This window comes from Chelonia mydas, chromosome 9 (assembly GCF_015237465.2).
Source record: "Chelonia mydas isolate rCheMyd1 chromosome 9, rCheMyd1.pri.v2, whole genome shotgun sequence".
In the NCBI taxonomy this organism is placed as follows: Eukaryota; Metazoa; Chordata; order Testudines; family Cheloniidae; genus Chelonia; species Chelonia mydas.
In genome coordinates, this window is record NC_057855.1 from 55,475,027 (window position 1) to 55,494,282 (window position 19,256).

The 19,256-nt window shown below is 50.8% G+C and overlaps 1 protein-coding gene across 1 annotated transcript in view; it reads left to right on the forward strand.

Moving 5' to 3' along the window:
• KIF1A (kinesin family member 1A) overlaps nucleotides 1–19,256 on the forward strand; it is a 218,167-nt gene that overhangs the window by 83,564 nt on the left and 115,347 nt on the right. Inside the window, 5 exon segments of the mRNA XM_043522362.1 lie at nucleotides 419–494; nucleotides 895–973; nucleotides 1,586–1,728; nucleotides 11,819–11,952; nucleotides 16,310–16,389. Of these exon segments, the coding sequence (XP_043378297.1) occupies nucleotides 419–494; nucleotides 895–973; nucleotides 1,586–1,728; nucleotides 11,819–11,952; nucleotides 16,310–16,389 (512 nt within the window).

Sequence of the window (19,256 nt, forward strand, 5' to 3'; positions counted from 1 at the left end):
TGCCCAAGGTCACACAAGGAGTCTGGGGCAGAGCAGGGACTTAGACCCAAGTCATTGGCTAGTGTCCTATCCATTGGACATCACATCCTGGCTTGTGGGGGGAGGGGGTGGAAGTGGGAGGCAGAGTTGTTCTTCATGTGTTTCCGGTCTTCTCCAAAGCAGAAAATCTCCATAGACAGACTCTTCTTGCTGGATTGCTAGAAGTAGATAATTCGGTCAGCATCCAGAGTTTGGGTCCTTATCGAACCTCTGAACCGTAGGTGGTTTGCTCCAGGCTAGGGGAAGCTCAAGAGTGTGCCTTTGGCCAGATGTGGCTGGAGGTCACTAGGTGAATAACCCTGCTTGATACTGCCTGAGAGCCCACTACCTTTGAAGAGAATGAGGTATCTCATCTCCCTGCTGTGCTCTCTTCCTCCAGAACAAAAAGAAGAAAAAGACAGACTTCATCCCGTACCGGGACTCCGTGCTGACCTGGCTCCTCCGGGAAAACCTGGGTGAGGGAAGGAGTCTGGTTTTCACTTAGTTTGCCCTGGTTCTGGCCTTAACTCACTGAATTTCCAGGCAACAGACCTCCAGAGGCTCCTGTCTCCTGAACTCTCATAGTCTCCCTGATTTAACTCCTCCCCCTCCCTTTGCCCTCCGGCTGTCAGGGACCCTTCACTGGGGCAGGGTTACGTCCCAACTCATTCAAAGCACTAGATGTTCCTGTGCTGGAGTTCTGAGTGACCATGTGAGCTGGGAGGGCTGTGGGGTGGGGATACTGTTTGGTATGTGTGCTCTGTGGCAGAATGACAGGGATGCTCTGGCAGGAAGGGGAAAGCAGAGAGAACAGGGGTTAAAAAGAGGGCCCAGGAACAGATCTGCTTCATGGAGCCAAGGTGTTTTCTCTGGCAGGTGGTAACTCCAGGACTGCTATGGTTGCTGCTCTCAGCCCTGCTGATATCAACTACGATGAGACCCTCAGTACTTTAAGGTAGGCCTCTGTGACAACAGTTCATTGTCACGTCCCCTGCACAGGGGCTGGGGAACATGGAGTGTGACATCTGAAGTCACAGCCTTAGCCATTCCCCTCCTGTTGCCTTCACTGTTCCTTCATTCCACTATTGTCCCATAGCCCCTCACTGATACAGAGCTCCAATCTGGGCAGCACTTACCACTGCCCTGTGTCAATGTCAAAGCAGCAGACTAGGGTCCCTAACCATTCGTTCTGTCCGTAGCATTACAGAGCACTGTCCTCCACCTCCAGCCACTGGCTTTCCTAGTCCCTCTCCCAGCTTGGCGCTAGACTACACTGTGACCCTCTCCTTTGTGTTGCTGGATTTGCTCTGTGTGTCCCCCATCTGTTACTGCAGATGGGAGTAGAACAGGGAGCCTCATGGCCAGAAAGCTACAGCTCTGAGGGACCCTTCAGCTGTCTGAACTGTGCTAACCAGGGCTCTGCGAGAAGCCATGCTTTGCATTATTATATGCAAATAGACCCCAGGTCTTCTGAATGCCAGTCCAATGCCCTAGTCCCTGGCCCATGCTGTCTCAGACCTGAAGTCTGAGGAAGTCTGGTGATTGGCCATGTGTCCCATTTCTGCAGGTATGCTGACCGTGCCAAACAGATCAGATGCAACGCCGTCATTAATGAGGATCCTAACAATAAGCTGATCAGGGAGCTGAAGGATGAAGTGGCTCGTCTGAGAGATCTGCTCTATGCCCAGGGTCTCGGAGACATCATTGACAGTACGTACCTCTCTGGGCTCTAGGCTGGGACCGGGATTTGCTTAGGAGAAGCAAGATGGAGCTCTCTAAATTTCAGTTTACTGGGGTAGGACAGGCTCAGCCATCCTCATCCCCACCACGTTGTGCAATAGCATTACATCACCAAGACATCTCCATTCCCTGCCCTGTTGCTCCTTGTAGTTCCTCTCCCTGACACTGCTTCTCCGCCATAGCCTGCTGGGAAAGTCCCCTACTGACATCAGGGAGATGCATGTGATCACCACAGTCCTGGGGACTCTAGCCTACACCCCTCATGCTGACCGTGAACCCTAGTCTCCAGCCCCAGGGTGGCTCCACGGGGACAGGCTCATCCTCTGTGCTATCAGTCCCAGGACTGCTGTCCCACCAAAGAGCCAGTCTCAGCTTGGTGAGCGCTCCCTGTGTTGCTCCCAGGGAGATGTCCCCAGGCTGGGTCAATGTACGGCCTCTCTTCTCAACCTGAGGGGCATGCTTCTCTGTTCCTTAGTCCTATAAAGATGAACCTATTCTTGTTCTGTTTTCTTTTGTCTTTCTTCCCACTCCCTCTCCTCTCTTTCTCTTAGCTAACACTGCTCCAGGAGGACCTAAATGTGTGTATTTCCCATTGTGGGTATTGTGTGTGCTTCACTGCTTCTTCAAGACTCGGTCGTAGCAAAGGAACATACATACAGCATGGCAAAGGGGTCCAGTTGCCTTCAAGCAAGGGCCCAGCTATGGGAAGCTTGTGTGCTCTCACAGCTGTGCTGTGGAAGTGTTAAGGTGCTCATCTGCTCCTCCCCAGCAGTACCCTGCCACAGTGCTCAGCCAGGACTCTGCTCCAGCCAAGGGATGCACAGATCACTTAGGAGGTTTGGTGGGCAACTGCCTGCATTGGCAGAGTAACCTCTTCGCACAGGGAGCTCCATTTCCTCGTTAGAAGGCTCATCCTTGGCCCTCGTGTGAGGCTATCATGCTTGATGGTTCTCCCAGATCCACAAGCAAGGGGACCTCCACAGCACCATCTGCTATGGGAGGGGAGGGGGGCCTGGGATTGATATATGGCAAGGACAGGGGAGGCCATGCACCAGTCTCCCTCAAACTCTGTGTTAGCTCTGCACAAGAGGTAGTGCAGCCCTGAGCCATGTGGTCCTGGGTGCTGAGCTGGGGAAGCCAGACTGAGGCTAGCCAGCTTCTCTCAGTCAGTGCCTTGGCTGGGGCTTTGAGCCGATGTACCGGAGTGGCCAGGGGTTAGCTGAAGAATTTGCCTGCATTGTGCTCCCCTCCAAAACATGTGAGATGGAATTGGTTTTCTAAATGAACTTCCTGGGCCTCTTTTCTCCATGCTGTAGCTATGGTTCCTGCTGTTTCTGTGCTGTTGCTGCTTCTGCTGGGTCTGGGACTAGTACCGATTCCAGTACTGGTTCTGCTGGCAATACCCTAACTATGGGCACTAAGTTATCTGCTTCCTACCACTGATATAAAATCACAAGAGTTCCCAGTGACCCAGCCTTGATCCTGCTGCTGGTTGTACTGGGACCAGCAGGGCTACTGAACTAGTTCATGTGCTCCTGGACTTGACAAAGTGAGCTGGCTTTTGCTGGCATGCTGGGAGGCCCTGCAATCTGCGCCTTGTTTGTAAAAGAGCTCTCAACAGTCCAGCTGACATCCCTGGTCAGTGGCATAGCTAGAATCCATGTCAGTTTGGCAGAGAAACAGCCCACAATTTCCCTGCTGTGGTCTCAGGCGAAATAACAGCTGATGGGAGCCTAGTGCAGGTAGAGTGATCTCAGCCCATTGACTCCTTCAGAATTAGCAAACGCCTGATCGGGATCCCTTGGTCCATTAGGAACAGACTTACGAGTAAGGCTTCCTTTCCTTGTAAGAAGCCGGCCTGGATTTCTGGTCTTAGTTCATAGAATCATAGAAGATTAAGGTTGGAAGAGACCTCAGGAGGTCATCTAGTCCAACCCCCTGCTCAAAGCAGGACCCAGTCCCCCACTAAATCATCCCAGCCAGGGCTTTGTCAAGCCAGGCCTTAAAAACCTCTAAGGAAGGAGATTCCACCACCTCCCTAGGTAACCCATTCCAGTTCTTCACCACCCTCCTAGTGAAAAAGTCTTTCCTAATACCCAACCTACACCTCCCCCACTGCAACTTGAGACCATTACTCCTTTTTCTGTCATCTGCTACCACTGAGAACAGTCTAGATTCATCCTCTTTGGAACCCCTTTCAGGTAGTTGAAAGCAGCTATAAAATCGCCCTTCATTCTTCTCTTCTGCAGACTAAATAAACCCAATCCCCTCAGCCTCTCCTCATAAGTCATGTGCCCCAGCCCCCTGATCATTTTTGTTGCCCTCCGCTTGACTCTCTCCAATTTGTCCACATCCTTTCTGTAGTGGGAGCCCCAAAACAGGATGCAATACTCCAGATGTGCCCTCACTAGTGCCTAATAGAGGGGAATAATGATATCCCTCTATCTGCTGGCAACGCTCCTAGTAAGGCAGCCCAATATGCCGTTAGTTTTCTCCGCAACAAGGCCACACTGTTGACTCATCTCTAGCTTCTCATCCACTGTAATCCCCAGGTCCTTTTCTGCTGAACTGCCATTTATCCAGTCGGTCCCCGGCCTGTAGCAGTGGTGGGATTCTTTCATCCTAAGTACAGGACTCTGCACTTCTGCTGTTGAACCTCATCAGATTTCTTTTGGCCCAATTCTGCAACTTGTCTAGGTCAGTCTGGACCCTATCCCTACCCTCCAGCAAAGCTACCTCTCCCCCCCAGCTTAGTGTCATCCGCAAACTTGCTGAGGATGCAATCCATCCCATCATCCAGATCATTAATGAAGACGTTGAACAAAATGGGCGCCAGGACCGACCCCTAGGGCACTCCGCTTGATACTGGCTACCAACTGGACATAGAGCCGTTGCTAGCTACCCATTGAGCCCGATGATCTAGCCAGCTTTCTGTCCCCCTTATAGTCCATACATCCAATCCATACTTTTTTAACTTGCTTGCTTGCTGTCAACAGCTTTGCTAAAGTCAACATATATCACATCCACCGTTTTCCCCATATCCACAGAGCCAGTTATCTCATCCTAGAAGGCAATCAGGTTGGTGAGGCATGACTTAGAATCATAGAATCATAGAATATCAGGGTTGGAAGGGACCCCAGAAGGTCATCTAGTCCAACCCCCTGCTCGAAGCAGGACCAGTTCCCAGTTAAATCATCCCAGCCAGGGCTTTGTCAAGCCTGACCTTAAAAACCTCTAAGGAAGGAGATTCTACCACCTCCCTAGGTAACGCATTCCAGTGTTTCACCACCCTCTTAGTGAAAAAGTTTTTCCTAATATCCAATCTAAACCTCCCCCATTGCAACTTGAGACCATTACTCCTCGTTCTGTCATCTGCTACCATTGAGAACAGTCTAGAGCCATCCTCTTTGGAACCCCCTTTCAGGTAGTTGAAAGCAGCTATCAAATCCCCCCTCATTCTTCTCTTCTGCAGACTAAACAATCCCAGCTCCCTCAGCCTCTCCTCATATTTCATGTGCTCTAGACCCCTAATCATTTTTGTTGCCCTTCGCTGGACTCTCTCCAATTTATCCACATCCTTCTTGTAGTGTGGGGCCCAAAACTGGACACAGTACTCCAGATGAGGCCTCACCAGTGTCGAATAGAGGGGAACGATCACGTCCCTCGATCTGCTCGCTATGCCCCTACTTATACATCCCAAAATGCCATTGGCCTTCTTGGCAACAAGGGCACACTGCTGACTCATATCCAGCTTCTCGTCCACTGTCACCCCTAGGTCCTTTTCCGCAGAACTGCTGCCTAGCCATTCGGTCCCTAGTCTGTAGCGGTGCATTGGATTCTTCCATCCTAAGTGCAGGACCCTGCACTTATCCTTATTGAACCTCATCAGATTTCTTTTGGCCCAATCCTCCAATTTGTCTAGGTCCTTCTGTATCCTATCCCTCCCCTCCAGCGTATCTACCACTCCTCCCAGTTTAGTATCATCCGCAAATTTGCTGAGAGTGCAATCCACACCATCCTCCAGATCATTTATGAAGATATTGAACAAAACCGGCCCCAGGACCGACCCCTGGGGCACTCCACTTGACACCGGCTGCCAACTAGACATGGAGCCATTGATCACTACCCGTTGAGCCCGACAATCTAGCCAGCTTTCTACCCACCTTATAGTGCTTTCATCCAGCCCATACTTCCTTAACTTGCTGACAAGAATACTGTGGGAGACCGTGTCAAAAGCTTGCCCTTGGTGAGTCCATGTTGACTGTTCCTGATCACCTTCCTCTCCTCCAAGTGCTTCAAAATGGATTCCTTGAGGATCTGATCCATGATTTTTCCAGGGACTGAGGTGAGGCTGACCAGTCTGTAGTTCCCTGGATTCTCTTTCTTCTCTTTTTTAAAGATGGGCACTATATTTGCCTTTTTCCAATCGTCAGGGACCTCCCTCAGTCACCACGAATTTTCAAAGATAATGGCCAATGGCTCTGCAATCACATCAGCCAACTCTCTCAGCAGCCTTGGTTGCATTAGATCTGTCCCCATGGACCTGTGCATGTCCAGCTTTTCTAAATAGCCCTTAACCTGTTCTTTCACCAGTGAGGGCTGCTCACCTCCTCCCTATTCTGTGTTGCCCAGTGCAGCAGTCTGGAAGCTGATCTTGTCTGTGAAGACCAAGGCAAAAAAAATCATTGAGTACTTCAGCTTTTTCCACATCATTTGTCACTAGGTTGCCTCCTCCATTCAGTAAGGGTCCCACACTTTCTCTGACCTTCTTCTTGTTGCTAACATACCTGTAGAAACCCTCCTTGTTACCCTTCACATCCCTTGCTAGCTGCAACTCCAATTGTGCTTTAGCCTTCCTAATTACACCGCTGCATGCTTGACCAGTATTTTTATACTCCTCCCTACTCGTCTGTTCAAGTTTCCACTTCTTGTAAGCTTCCCTTTTGTGTTTAAGCTCACCAAAGATTTCTCTGTTAAACCAAGCTGGTCGCCTGCCATATTTGCTATTCTTTCTGCATATTGGGATGGTTTGTTCCTGCACCCTCACCTGCACCCTCAGTGAGGCTTCTTTAAAGTACATCCAGCTCTCCTGGACTCTTTTCCCCCTCATATTAGTCTCCCAGGGGATCCTGCCCATCAGTTCCCTGAGGGAATCAAAGTCTGCTTTTCTGAAGTCCAGGGTCCGTATTCTGCTGCTCTCCTTTCTTCCTTTTGGCTGGATCTGAACTCGACCAGTTCATGGTCACTGCTGCCCAGATTGCCATCCACTTCTAGTTCCCCTACCAATTCTTCCCTGTTTGTGAGGAGAAGGTCAAGAGGAGCACAGCCCCTAGTTGATTCCTTTAGCACTTGCACCAGGAAGTTGTCCCCAACACTCTCCAGAAACTTTCTGGATTGTCTGTGCACTGCTGTTGTGCTCTCCCAGCAGATGTCAGGGTAATTGAAGTCCCCCATGAGAACCAGGGCCTATGATCTGTAAACTTCTGTTAGATGTCTGAAGAAAGCCTTGTCTACCTCATCCACCTGGTCTGGTGGTCTATAGCAGATGCCCACCACGACACCACCCTTGTTGCTCTCGCCTCTAAATTTAACCCAAAGACTCTCAACAGGCTTTTCCCCAGTTTCATACTGGAGCTCTGAGCAGTCATAATGCTCTCTTACATACAGTACAACTCCTCCACCTTTTCTTCCCACATTTTTGTAATCGTGCAGGGCTCTACTGATCAGCGCCTTTCCCTCCTTCCCGGCGCCTCCTGCCCGCCGTGGATCAGCTGTTTAGCAGTGTGCAGGAGGCCCTGGAAGGGGGAGGGGGAGGAGCAAGGGCGGGGTGCGCTCGACGGATGGGGTGGAGCGGGGTGGGGTGGGGGTTTAGGGGAAGGGGTGGAGTGGGGGCACGGCCTGGGGCAGAGCAGGGGTTGAGCACCCCCTGGGAAGGGACAAAGTCGGTGCCTGTGGACCCGAGGGCTACTAACAAATGCCTCCAAGGTGGCTGCCCTCTTCGTAAGCTGCATGTGTGTCTCTGCGCCGTCTCCATGGAGCGTATGAGTTCCAGCATGCCACCTGGGGGCTGGAGATTTACCATAATGCAGAGGGAGGAGAGCTATGAGTATCCTGGGCAAAAAAATGAGGAAAAGTCAGTAAAATCTGGGCCTCCAACATGTTGTGGTTTTAAGGGGGCCCCTCATGGCCTGCCACGCACTGGGCTCCTGCCTTTAGCCCCTCACGGAGTCCTCCTTGTGCACATAATCTGAAAGGCCGGATTCTGAGTGCCCTGCGGATGGGGGGAGTGCATAGGGCCATCCTGCCCTCCCTGATGCCCTCCACAACTACAGCCTGGCTGCCACGGGGTGAGTGTAAGGGGGCAAGGCCTGGCCAGCACCTCCCGGCCCACAAGGGAGTGTCTGATTGGAGCAGGGCTGCGGCTACCATCCTGCCGTTGGCACCCCGGAAAGTTCAGACCGGGGGGAGCAGAGGCGAATTGCAGCAAAAGCCCAAAGCAACTTTGTGAAGCAGTCACATCATGAAGCAGATGGGGTTTTAATGGAGAGGGAACTGGTTGGCTGTGCCGTGTTCTAGCCAGGCCCCTGAACAGGTTGGCAGTAGAGCAGATGTCAGGACCAGCCTCCAAACATCAGCGAAGACCAGCAGCCTCTACACACTTGCAGATAGTGACTCCTCAGAGAAGCCCCCACAGCCAGCTCAGCAAGCCCCACGTCAGTCACTCCGGGCCTGGCTTCCAGAGATGCAGAGCACCCACAGCCTCAGCTGGGGTCAAACTCAGCACCTCTGACAATGAGACCTCGCGGCTTCAGCAAACTACGTGCACTCTACCGCTGACCCCATACCTGCCTACAGCCAGGCCTGAAAAGGTCTGGAGGTGCTTTCAGCTAGTTTTTGGCCCGCCCTCTTCCTCAGGCATTTCACCAGACCGCTGGTGTCTAGTACATCTGAGCAGTTTTTAAACTATCAGCACAGTAATTCCTTCCCTGCTTTCAGTGACCCCAGACAATGCCAGATCTCCAACATTGCAGAGCTGCCTTTCTTACAGCTCACCTGAGCAGGCCCCATCTCTCTCTCCATCACTATATTGGTTCTGGGGCCTGGATCCATGGCAGCCATTGCTATGCACCACCAGAAGTAAAGAGACTTTGGAGGCTTCCATGAGAACTCCCTTAGAAGTCCAAGTGTTGGGCCAAATGCTAAATGTAGGCAGGTGTATGCACTAACCCCACCCGCAGACTCAACACCAGGCCATTATCAGAAACAATTGTAGTCACTAACATTAACCTCATCCTAAAACACACATGAAAGGGGATCACGTATCAATTCTGATGTGGCGTTAAGGTACCAGTGTTTAGACAAACAGTGCAGCTGCAGTGTGAATGGCCCCACGAGACAATTTTTGTGTCGGCCCTCGTCATTTTCCTGTTTGCAAATTGTCCATGAAATGGCCAGGATTCCTAAAAATTTGGTTGTTGTTATGCATCATAGTTGGACAGGTAAATTATATGAACGTACATCCGCCTACAGGCTGTTTGCTAACTGTCCCCAGTTCTCTTGTCAGTAGGGCCCTACGAAATTCACGGCCATGAAAAACGTGTCACAGACTGTGAAATCTGGTCTCCCCCAATGAAATCTGGTCTTTTGTGTGCTTTTACCCTATACTATATAGATTTCACGGGGGAGACCAGCATTTCTCAAACTGCAGGTCCCGAGCCAAAGGAGGGTTTCAGGGGGGTTGCAAGGTTATTTGGGGGAGGGGGGGTCACGGTATTGCCACCCTTACTCCTGAGCTGCCTTCATTGCTGGGTGGCCAGAGAGAGGCGGCTGTTGTCCGGGTGACCAGCTCTGAAGGCAGTGCCCCCCCCAGCAGCAGTGTGGAAGTAATGGTGGCAATACCATATGATGCCATTCTTACTTCTGCTCTGCTCCCTTCAGAGCTGGGCTGCCAGAGAGTGGTGGCTGCTGACTGAAGGCCCAACTCTGCAGGCAGCAGTGCAGAAGTAAAGGTGGCAATACCATGCCGTGCCATCCTTACTTCTGCGCTGCTGCTGGTGGCAGCTCTGCCTTCAGAGCTGGGATCCCAGCCAGCAGCCGCTGCTCTCCAGCCACTCAGCTCTGAAGGCAGTGCCGCCGCCAGCAGCAGCGCAGAAATAAAGGTAGCAGTACTGCAAACCTCGCTACAACTCCTTTTTTGGTCAGGACCCCTACAATTACAACACCATGAAATTTCAGATTTAAATAGCTGAAATCATGACATTTATGATTTTTAAAATCTTTTGACCATGAAATTGATCAAAATGGATGATGAATTTGGTAGGGTGGGAGGGATAGCTCAGTGGTTTGAGCATTGGCCTGCTAAATCCAGGGTTGTGAATTCAATCCTTGAGGGGGCCATTTAGGGATCTGGGGCAAAAATTGGGGATTGGTCCTGCTTTGAGCAGGGGGTTGGACTAGATGACCTCCTGAGGTCCCTTTCAACCCTGATATTCTAGGATTCTACTTATCAGCACTCAATGTGACGAATTCCATTTGATTGGGCACTGGTCATGGACTCTATTCTCTGATTGGATGATGTAATCTTTATAAAGAGGAGCAGTGACAGAAAAAATCTTTGGGGTGTTGCATGTCTCAGAGAGAGTGGAGGGAGCAGGAGAAGTGCAAGATTAGGACATTTTCAGACTTTAAAGGCCTTTTCCCATTTTCTTTTGCGCAAGAAAGAGCATTTGGCTCAGATTTAGAAATAGCTGTGGTCCTGCCTAGCTGAGGGCTGTCTAGCAGACTGACATTTCATTTCCTTTTGTCACAATAACACCAAGTGATTGTTGCTTCTTGCCTCCCCCTATCTCCCTGGTGATGGCTCTCCCCATGTCAGCAGCTCTTTGGCCCCCCACTAACACTGTGCCATTGTGGCTGGTGCTACGTGTAGTGATTCCATAGGGAAGTTGTCCCGAGGTACTGTCACCCCGCCACCATTCAGCCTCAGTCTCTGACTGCACAGCAGGCACCTTACTCCATGTTCTGAGGCTGGATCACATGCACCAGGACCCGAGGCAACTTTCCGTTACTCCTACTTCTCCAGCCCCTCACTGAGTGATGATCACTCCATTTGGTTGGCTTTGTCACTCTCTTAGGCTCCCCCTGCTGCCTCCCAACAGCCTCCCGCTCAAAGACATAAACCTGTTAGACACGGGGCAGCTGTGCGAGCTCCCCCAGTGTGAATCACCTCATGCGTTCCTGGATTCCAATATTCGGACTAATGCTCAAGGGAATAAAACACCAGTCACTTAAATATTCTTGGGGAAATGAACACAAACCAGCCCAGCCATGGGAAGATTGAGTCATGGGTCAGGTTTTGAGAAGAGCCATCATTACTGTGATAATATCTTTGGATTGTGGTAGCTCCTAGGAGCCTCAGTCATGGACCAGGACCCTGTGGTATTAGGCATTGTACAAACAAAAAGCTGGGCCCTGCCCCCAAGAGCTCACTGGGACAAGATCCAGCAGTTCCCATTGTGACACTCACAGCCAGATTTTCACAAGAGAGCAGCACCCAGTGCCCTAGGCTCTTCTGAACATCAGGCCATATTGGGGCCAAAATGGCAACTGGGCTCTTCTGCCCATTTAGCCATTAGCCAACCCAGTCATGAGTAAACTTTCGTGCCCTCTGCCTGGCTCTCTGCCTGAAAAGCCAGGGGACATAATGGGGGATGGTGGTGTGGGCGAAGAACCGTGTAGCAACACTTAGTGTGGCTGTTCTGGATGTGGTGTGAATGCTCCTTCTGGTGTAGAGATGGTGTGAGTGCCTCTAGCCCTGTTGCTGGCACATGACGCTGTGTGTATTTCTGTGTTTTAATTTCTAGCTTTCTGCTCACCGCATCATGTCATTTTTTCCCAACTGCCTTTCTTTTCTCTATCTTCCTTTTCCTTCTTCCTGTCCACGTATCCATCCCTCCCTCTTTCCCCCTTCCCTGCCCCATAGACATGACCGACTTTGAGAACAATAATGGTAACCGTAGCCTGGCAGAACTGAGTCAACGCCCTGACAATCTCTCCACAGTGACCAATGCCTTAGTGGGGATGAGCCCGTCCTCCTCGCTTTCAGCCTTGTCCAGCCGAGCTGCCTCCGTCTCTAGCCTCCATGAACGCATCATGTTTGCTCCGGGCAGTGAAGAGGCCATTGAGAGGCTGAAGGTAAGAGCCTGAGGATGCTGACATCATGCTTTACTGAGATTAGGGGAAGATGAAACACACTTGATCTGGCAACAGATCCATTTTATATCCCCATGGTGGCATTTGAACCTGCGGATAGCGACTGTAACAGCCCAGGCTCTGCGATTATTATTTGTGCACCTCCTAGATTATCTGCAGCCTTCTGCTTCTTACAAAGTAATGAAATCAAATGAAGACAGCAGGTACTTTATTGACAAGGATACTTTGTGGAGTCCAGGCCCCCAAGATGACCTTCTAGAGATTTCCCCACAGGTTTAGAAAGCCTCCAGAAGCTTAATTCTTCAAGTGCTTGCACATGCCATTCCGAGTTAGGTGTGTGCACACCTTGAGCATCACTGTTGGAATTTTTTTCCTAGTGGTATCTGTTGGGCCCGCTCTGGTGCCCCGTGATGCTGTGCTCCCATAGTGCCAGTATAAGGGGCCGTGCTGAGCCCGCATCCCTCAGTTCCTTCTTACTGCCCGTAACTGCTGTTGGAACTCCGCTCTTTGCCTTGGCAAAGTTTTTCATAGTGGTTTTTTGCTTAGCTTTTATTGTAAATAGTTGTTAGTTAAGTAGTTTTTAGTAAGTCTAGTATAGAAATTGGGACACCTCTCCTTGTCTGGAGAGGTGTTCCTCCTTCTGGGTGCCGGGGCATGCCTTAGTCTCCAGGGTTTACACCTGTCTCCACCTGTGGGAAGCCTATGCCCAACAGCAACCCTCTCTTGAGCTGTCTTAAGTGTTTGGGATTGTGAGAAGGATACAGAAAAGATCGTTGCCAGATTTGTTGCGAGTTTAAGCCCACACACTCAAAAAGTCTGGGCAGCAAGACTGAAAGTCCTCCTGATGGAGGCAGTATTGAGACCCACCTCGGAGCCGGGATCTGACTCAGCATGAGCACATCATCTTCAGAGCGCAGTGCACCTCCCACTGCTAGGAGCTCTCAGCATTGCTCCTCATCACCAGTGCCCAAGAAGAAGCATTGCAGGCATGGTGAGAAGAGCTGTTCTTCCGCACCAAAGGGTGACAGAAGGGCAGACAAGTCAAGAGCTGCGGACAGGGATAGGGCGAGACCCGCACCGCACTGCTCCCCCGTTTCTGGCACCGCAGCAGCCACTGACGCTGTCACTTGCGCCAGCACCACAAACCCCGTGAAGGAAGGTGCAACCCTCCTTCCTGCCAGCATAGTGATCAGGAGGCTTACGCAGCAGCTAGCGACTTGCTAACTCTGCTGGTACTGGCTTTGCCAGGGGCACAAGAAGCGGTTTCGCAGGCACCGCCTGCCAGCTCTGAAGCATCGACCAGCACTGAGGCCACTTTCAAGGGGAAAGCCTCCCCTAAATAACCTCTCCCGAGGCATCGCCACAGCCTTGTTTCCCAGCTCCGGGAGGATTAGCACCGTAGAATCATAGAATATCAGGGTTGGATGGGACCTCAGGAGGTCATCCAACCCCCTTCACAAAGCAAGACTGATCCCCAATTTTTTGCCCCAGATCCCTAAATGGCCCCCTCAAGGATTGAACTCACAACCCTGGGTTTAGCAGGCCAGTGCTCAAACCACTGAGCTATCCCTCCCCCACTGCTGTGGTCCCCATGCTCCTCCTCCTCTTCAAAAATCAGACTCTGGTTCTGGCTCCTCACCTCGCCGCTATGGCCAAGGCCACATTCACCGCCCATCAGCATTGTCGGGAGCTCCCGGAGCCATGATGCCCTAGAACACTTGGCCCCTGGGGTCCGGCACTGGTACAGTGGCCTTTTTGGAACCCTTATGGGTTTGGCCTGGGTCAAGGCACCAGCTGTAGGCATTCCTACTCGGTATACTCTGAGAGTAGGGTGCCACTGGTACCGTGTGATGACACACTGCCACCTATCACTGGTATTGATAGTAGGACTGGCCTGAGCACTGCACTTGGCACCAAATCTGGAGCACATCCCAGTACCAAAGCCAGTGCTGAGGCTGGTATTGATCAGCATGAGCAGGCTTCCCAAGGGGAGGATATAGTGGAGGCTATGGCAGTGCATGCCTTCTCTTCGTCTTCACCTGATAATAAACTAATGGAGAAGGGGACATCCCTGCTTCAGGATGACCTGAGGGCCCCCCAGGACTCATTAATCGGGTGGCATCCAATCTGGACCTGCAGGCAGAAGTTGTGAAGGAGCCTTCTGACAGCTTCTTGCACAATTTATCAGCAGCAACTTGTGCAAAGGTTGCTGTACTCCTACATGAGGCCATTATGGGACCTATTAAGACGCTCTGACAGAACCCAGCTTCCTTCCCTCCTACTGCCAAGAGAACAGAGTGGAAGTACTTTGTGCTAGCCAAGGGTTGTGAGTTTTTATTTTCTCACCCCACACCCCCAGATCACTCGTTGTGGCGGCTGCCAACAAGAGGGACTGTCAGGGCCAGCCAGGGTCCGCACTGAAGATGAAGGAGCCCCTGAAGCTTGACCTACTGGGCAGGAAAGCCAACTCCACTGGGGTGGAGGGTGAGAAGGGCTTCAACTTCGCATAGCGAACCAGCAGGCACTGCTGGGCCACTATGACTTTAAACGAGTGGGAAGCAACGAACAAGTCCAAAGACAGACTTCTCCGAGACAGCCAGCAGGAGTTCTCCACCCTTGTGGAGGAGGGCAAGATGGGAGCCTCTCTGCAGGCAGCCCTGGATGCCATGGACTCTGTGGCTACATCTATGGCCACGGCAGTTACCATGCACAGGAGCTCATGGTTACAGGCACCAGAGTGCCCACAGGAAGTACACTAGACCTTGCAATACCTGCCTTTTGAGGGGCCCTCGCTTTTTTCAGAGCAAACTGATTCCAGACTGCATACCCTAAAAGACTGTAAGGCAATTCTGAAGTCCCTGGGCCTGCATTCTCCAGCACAACCCAGGAGACCATATAGGCTGCAGCATTATGGGGATTTCTATGCCCAGCTAGCCAGGCACGATCAGCAGAGAAAGAGGAATAAGGGCCACCCACCGTCCTCACTCTCGGAGTGGTCAGTAAGAAGAAACTGGGGGACGCGGACTTGGCAGAGCTCAGCAGGGCCCCTTGTACCGATGCTGTGAACGTTTGGCACCAGGGGGCACTGGAACCAGCTCGGTGGATACCAATAGGGGAAAAATTTTTGACAGCGATGCTCAGGGCACGCACACACCTAACTCAGGATGGACATGTGCAACCCATCTCAAAGAACAACAGTCACAAAAAGGTTAGTAACCGTCTTTTTCGAGGCCAAAAGTTTCAAAAGCAACCCAGGATTTTCAGTGCCCAATTTTGAACACCTTAAAGAGTGAAATTCGAATTTAGAGATTTTCAGAGGGAGGGTGCTTAAAGTTGTCTAAAAATCAGGGTTCTCTAAAGCATTGCAACTTAAAATTGAGGCACCCTGTAGCAGGGCGGCAACTCACCAGCATGGCGCCTCCTGCTGGTCATCCAGGGAATTAGCTTTTCCAGCCTCTGGAGCGCCCTCTGTAGGCCAATGTCCCGCTGGCCCCGTGTCCCTCCCGGACCCTGGTGCCCCTTTACCTTGGGTGCTGCCCCCAAGCAGTACCCCCACAGATCTGGATCTCCCCTCCCCAGGGAACCCCCAAACCTCTATCCCCAACTCACCTCAGTCTATGGCTACTGCCAGTCAGCATCTAGGCCCCACTCACTGGGGCAGACTGCAGTGTACAAGCCATTCATCGTTGGCAAAAGGGGGTTTGGCCTGCAGCCTCTGCAACCCCAGTACCTAGTTTGGCCTTGCACAGGGCCTGCAGTCTGGGGAGTTGCCAGCTGGGAGCTCCCCAGCTCCTCTCGCCTTTTCCCCAGCCCTGCTCTGTTGCCTGCACCCATGGCTCCCAGGCAGCTAGGTCCTTCTCCCTCAGAAGCTGGAGGGAGAGTGTGTCTAGCTCCTGGCTCATAGCCCTTTTATCAGGGCCAGCTGAGGTCTGATTGGGGTGTGGCCCAACAGAGCCATCAGGCTGCAGTTTGGGCCCAGTTCTGCCCAGCTCTGAGTGGCAGGTCTGAGAGTCATCTGCTTTTCTAACATGTTGTCTTCAAATACTGTGACTGGTGTAAGGGTTTGTTGAAAAACCTCTTACCCCACCTTTTCCCTGAGGGATGCTTTACATTGAAACCAGCCTGGAACTGGGATTCACATTCTGCAGCCAGGAGACAGAGCTGTCTCATTTGTGTCCATTATACAAGATCATTGTGTGGTGTGACTGAGTAAATGCCGCTGTGAGTGTGACCTCTGTAGAACAGAGGTTCTGGAGCAAAGCCTAAAAGAGCATTTGTAGTTCTGTTACCAAAGGTGACAGCAGTCACAAAATACTAACATTTAAACTCTGCTTGCCAGGAAACAGAGAAGATCATTGCTGAGCTGAACGAGACCTGGGAAGAAAAGTTGCGGAGGACAGAAGCAATCCGCATGGAGAGGTGAGTGTACAGCAGTGATGTTTGCAGGACTTATTCACTCAGTGCCCAGTTCACTTTATGCCACCTTTGTGCCTCCCCTCTGGGGGGGCTGGCTGGGGTCAGTTCATCTGCCTGTGCTGGTTGTAGCAGCATCAGCAGCCAGGAAGAGCCAGGATGGTAAGGCCATTGGGTCGTGCCCCAGTTTCGTCAATAGCATGGCTGGCACTCCTCCTCACCAGTGACTCCTGTAGGGGGCTTTGCATAGAGCCAGGTATGCTGACACAACACATGCCTGTGATGTGTTCAGTCAGAGACCCCCTTGGGACTGTCAGCTGACATGCTGAGATTACCTCTGAGCCCATTTTCCGTGCCAGTTTGGGACTCCAGAACCCTGCCTTCTTAAGCCAGACATGCTAGCCTGCTGCAACACAGACCCAGGTCTGGTCCACACCCCCAAAGCTGCAGGCTTTAACCAAAAACTGCTCAGCAGGTCACCTATCTCCAGCACCCAGACACCCAGTTCCCAGTGGGATCCAAATCCCAAATAAATCCATTTTTTTCTGTATGAAGCTTATACAGGGTAAACCCATAAATTGTCCACCCTCTATAACACTCATAGAATCATAGAACCATAGAATATCAGGGTTGGAAGGGACCTCAGGAGGTCATCTACTCCAACCCCCTGCTCAGAGCCCAATCCCCAACCAAATCATCCCAGCCAGGGCTTTGTCAAGCCTGACCTTAAAAATATCTAAGGAAGGAGATTCCACCACCTCCCTAGGTAACTCATTCCAGTGTTTCACCACCCTCCTAGTGAAAAAGTTTTTCCTAATATCCAACCTAAACCTCCCCCACTGCAACTTGAGACCATTACTCCTTGTTCTGTCATCTGGTACCACTGAGAACAGTCTAGATCCATCCTCTTTGGAACCCCCTTTCAGGTAGTTGAAAGCAGCTATCAAATCCCCCCTCATTCTTCTCTTCCACAGACTAAACAATCCCAGTTCCCTCAGCCTCTCCTCATAAGTCATGTGTTCCAGTCCCCTAATCATTTTTGTTGCCCTCCGCTGGACTCTTTCCAATGTTTCCACATCCTTCTTGTAGTGTGGGACCCAAAACTGGACACAGTACTCCAGATGAGGCCCCACCAATATCGAATAGAGGGGAACGATCACGTCCCTCGATCTGCTGGCAATGCCCCTACCTATACATCCCAAAATGCCATTGGCCTTCTTGGCAACAAGGGCACACTGTTGACTCATATCCAGCTTCTCGTCCACTGTAACCCCTACGTCCTTTTCTGCAGAACTGCTGCCGAGCCATTCGGTCCCTAGTCTGTAGCAGTGCATGGGATTCTTCCATCCTAAGTGCAGGACTCTGCACTTGTCATTGTTGAACCTCATCAGATTTCTTTTGGCCCAATTGTCTAATTTGTCTAGGGCCCTCTGTATCCTATCCCTACCCTCCAGCGTATCTACCTCTCCTCCCAGTTTAGTGTTGTCTGCAAACTTGCTGAGGGTGCAATCCACACCATCCTCCAGATCATTTATGAAGATATTGAACAAAACCAGCCCGAGGACCGACCCTTGGGGCACTCCACTTGATACCGGCTGCCAACTAGACATGGAGCCATTGATCACTACCCGTTGAGCCCGACAATCTATCCAACTTTCTATCCACCTTAGAGTCCATTCATCCAGCCCATACTTCTTTAACTTGTTGGCAAGAATACTGAGGGAGACAGTGTCAAAAGCTTTGTTAAAGTCAAGGAATAACACATCAACTGCTTTCCCCTCATCCACAGAGCCAGTTATCTCGTCATAGAAGGCAATTAGATTAGTCAGGCATGACTTGCCCTTGGTGAATCCATGCTGACTGTTCCTGATCACTTTCCTCTCCTCTAAGTGCTTCAGAATTGATTCCTTGAGGACCTGCTCCATGATTTTTCCGGTGACTGAGGTGAGGCTGACTGGACTGTAGTTCCCAGGATCCTCCTTCTTCCCTTTTTTAAAGATGGGCACTACATAGAGATAGAGAGATATGCACAGCTGTTTGCTCCCCCAGGTATTAATCACTTACTCTGGCTTAATTAATAAGCAAAAGTTTTCACCTAAGATGTCTGCTGAAACTAACAAGGACTGTACCGGGGAAAGGATTGGACCCAGACTAGGAAGGAGTCTAGTCTGTGAAAGAAGCTTATTGGAACATCTCTGAGGGTGAGATTTTACCTGTAATCAATAAAATCAATTAAGTATAAAAAGTAGCATTTAAGTGATTTCAAGAAATGATAAAACAAAGTAAGTCACCAAGCAAAATAAAGCAAAAACATGCAAGTCTAAGCCTAATACATTCAGAGACTGATTACAGGTCAAATCTCACCCTCAGAGATGTTCCAATAAGCTTCTTTCACAGACTAGACTCCTTCCTAGTCTGGGCCCAATCCTTTCCCCGGTACAGTCCTTGTTAGTTTCAGCAGACATTTTAGGTGAAAACTAGGGGTTTTCTCATGACTGGCAGCCCCTTTTGTTCTGTTTGCCCCCTTTTATAACTTTGGCACAAGGCGGGAATATTTTGTCTCCCTGGGTCCCCACCCCTCCTTCTAAATGGAAAAGCACCAGGTTTAAGATGGATTCCAGTATCAGGTGACATGTTCACATGTCCTGTGAGATCCCAGCCTCCATTCTTCCAGGGCTGGCCCACATGCACCCAGGAGGGTTTGCAAGTAAACATACCATTTATAACCAATTGTCCTAGTCAATGGGAGCCATCAAGCTTCCAAACCACCATAAATGGCCCACACTTTGCATAATTACAGTAGGACCTCAGAGTTATACTTCATATTCCTAGTTTCAGATACCAGAATGATACATTCATACAAATAGGATGAA